Source organism: Vespula pensylvanica, chromosome 24, assembly GCF_014466175.1.
Source record: "Vespula pensylvanica isolate Volc-1 chromosome 24, ASM1446617v1, whole genome shotgun sequence".
NCBI lineage: Eukaryota > Metazoa > Arthropoda > Insecta > Hymenoptera > Vespidae > Vespula > Vespula pensylvanica.
In genome coordinates, this window is record NC_057708.1 from 925,918 (window position 1) to 928,417 (window position 2,500).

The following is a 2,500-nucleotide window of genomic DNA, read 5'->3' on the forward strand; positions in this document are numbered from 1 at the left end:
TTTTTTTTTTCTTTATTTTATTTAACGTATAAAACAATCAATCTCTTATAATATTTATTATAAATATCATTTATATCAGTATAATCGTTCTACGATAAAAGAGAGTTATGAAAGTTTCTAAATGCGTTTAAAAGTTACATTATCATTTTAAATATCAATTACTCTCTTTTAATCCATCTTTTACTAAAAGCTCTCGTTAGTTGAGATCGTAGTTTTACAATCTGAACAAATAAAAAAAAAAAAAAAAAATAGAAAAGAAAATAGCTCAAAAAGTCTGAAAAAAGAGTAACTAAATTTTAAAATAATCCAAGAACTAACTTTTGGTCTACCCTGTATAGTACTTTTATCAAACGTCAACTTTCGTTTTATACGGAGGACTAAAAAATTGTGAAAAAACTTTTGTCAGGAGACAATACAATCAAGTAGAAAGAAAGAAAGAAAGAAAGAAAAAATTGAAAAGAAAAAGAAAAGAAAAAATATCAGAGATATATACTTTGTATATGAAATCTTAAAAAAGTTACATCACTTTATATATAAAGAGAGTTAACAACAGATTGGTTATATCACTTTGTGATGGATACACTAGAAAAGTTTCATTCTTGATAAAATGTCAGTCTTTTTTTTTTTTTTTTTTTATAATCAGGAAGTTAACGTTAAAGAACAAAGAAGAAACACAAGAAAAAGAATAAGAAGAGAGAAAGAAAACTATGACATAAGAGAAAGAGAGAGAGAGAGAGACAAAGAATGATCCTTTTTATAATACCTCCAATACATAGAACCGCTAAAGAAATAAGTTCTACTATTGTGTCCCCAAACCATAGCGCCGTCGATTTTTTCTAAGGAAGCTGGGAGTCCAAGATTTGTTAATGGTTTCGGATATCCTGATTCAAGATTATTAGCGCTGAAGACGTAGTACTTTTTCCCAATAAAAAAGACAATTTTTTTGTCGGGCCTTTCATAAACGGCATCTACGTGATCAATGTCTTCTGGTAGATTGAAAAGCCTCGTGATCTCTGCTGGATATCCTTCGTACAATCCTTTGTCACCGATTCTCCATAGATACTGTTGAACGACAAGGGATCAATTAAAAAATTCAAAATTTTTTTCAATATTTTTTACACAGAGATATATGATATAACGTAAGGTACATTCCACTATTTGCAACCACCAATCAACAAAAAAGAAAAAAAAAAAGAAGAAAAAGAATATAAATAAATTTTATATTAGAGACAAAATAATATAATATACTTACACGTCCTTTAAATATGAAGACCTCTCTACGTATGATACTAATTGCGTCATAAGTGGTATCACATTTATCTGGTACGTCATTCCTAGGTGATTGGGTCCACCTGAACCTAGGTCTCTGAGAAATCGTTGGTCTAACAGTTGTCGTAGTAATTGCCGGCAATGTGGTAGTGTGGTGTCTATGAGGTTTGTGAGGTCTCTGGGGTCGATAGTCCGGCCTCTCAGTTCTGTAATCTGGTTTCGACGGATAACGATCTGGTCTTCTAGGTCTACCATAGTCCGGATAGTGATTGGGTCTCGTCGGTCGTGTTCTCCAGGGTCTGTAAGTCGTTGCTAACGTCGTTGTCGTCGTCGTCGTCGTCGTCGTTGTTGGAGGTGTTGGCCTTTCTGGTGGAAATGCGCCACCCGGTATATTGCCCCATAATTTTTCTTCAGGCGCACCTATTTCGAACATCGAAAATTATGTACACATTTTAATCCACTTTTTCCATTTGCATACACACATATATACATATATATTGAACTATATTTCGTTTATCCCTTTTTTTTTTTTTTTTTAGATACAAACAATTAAAACTTCTTTCTCATTTTTAAACGTATCAAATAATGAAATATTTCTAACTCTACTATTGTTGGTCTTCATAATTATATTAATTTTTAATTGATATATATATATCTAACTGTATATTATACTATTTTTAAATTTACTTTTCTACATAGGTAATATTGATAAATTAATACAGTAGAGTACAACAACAAAATATTATTCTCCTGGAACGTGCAGAGAAAGAGAGGAGAGATGGAAAACGAATGATAATTAATATTCGTAGCCGGGTAGGTTAGCTAATTAATGCAATCTTCAAACGAGCAGCGCAAAGCCCTAGGTAGAGTGAGAAACGTTATCGACTTGATGCTGCTGCTGGGTTTGCTGGTTGCCAAATTTAATCTCTTCTAATCGTTTGATGTAATTACAACGAAGATTACCAATAATTGCATCTAATCGTTTTATCCTTCTCTTCGACATCACTTCTTTCCCCTCCCCTTTTCTCGCCATTTTGTTTTCTCCTCTTTTTTTACCCCCACTCTTCACTACCCATCTCTACCTCATCACTACTACTCCTCTTTCCCTCTAAGCGCATAGAGTTTCGTGCCAAGAATCTTACTGTCGTGGAGATGGACTTTTATTAACGAGATTATTTATCTTCGTTCCTTTTATCGATCCTACTACTCTCAGTTTACTCCTCAATCTAAA

General features: G+C 32.8%; 1 protein-coding gene across 5 annotated transcripts in view; it reads right to left on the bottom strand.

Moving 5' to 3' along the window:
* LOC122636971 (matrix metalloproteinase-2-like) overlaps positions 1-2,500 on the bottom strand; it is a 210,791-nt gene that overhangs the window by 621 nt on the left and 207,670 nt on the right. For all 5 annotated transcript variants that reach the window (XM_043828705.1, XM_043828704.1, XM_043828707.1 and 2 more), the window contains 2 exons: positions 1,253-1,689; positions 764-1,062 (listed from right to left, as the gene is read on the bottom strand). In XM_043828705.1, the coding sequence (XP_043684640.1) occupies positions 764-1,062; positions 1,253-1,689 (736 nt within the window). The remainder of the gene's footprint in view (positions 1-763; positions 1,063-1,252; positions 1,690-2,500) is intronic.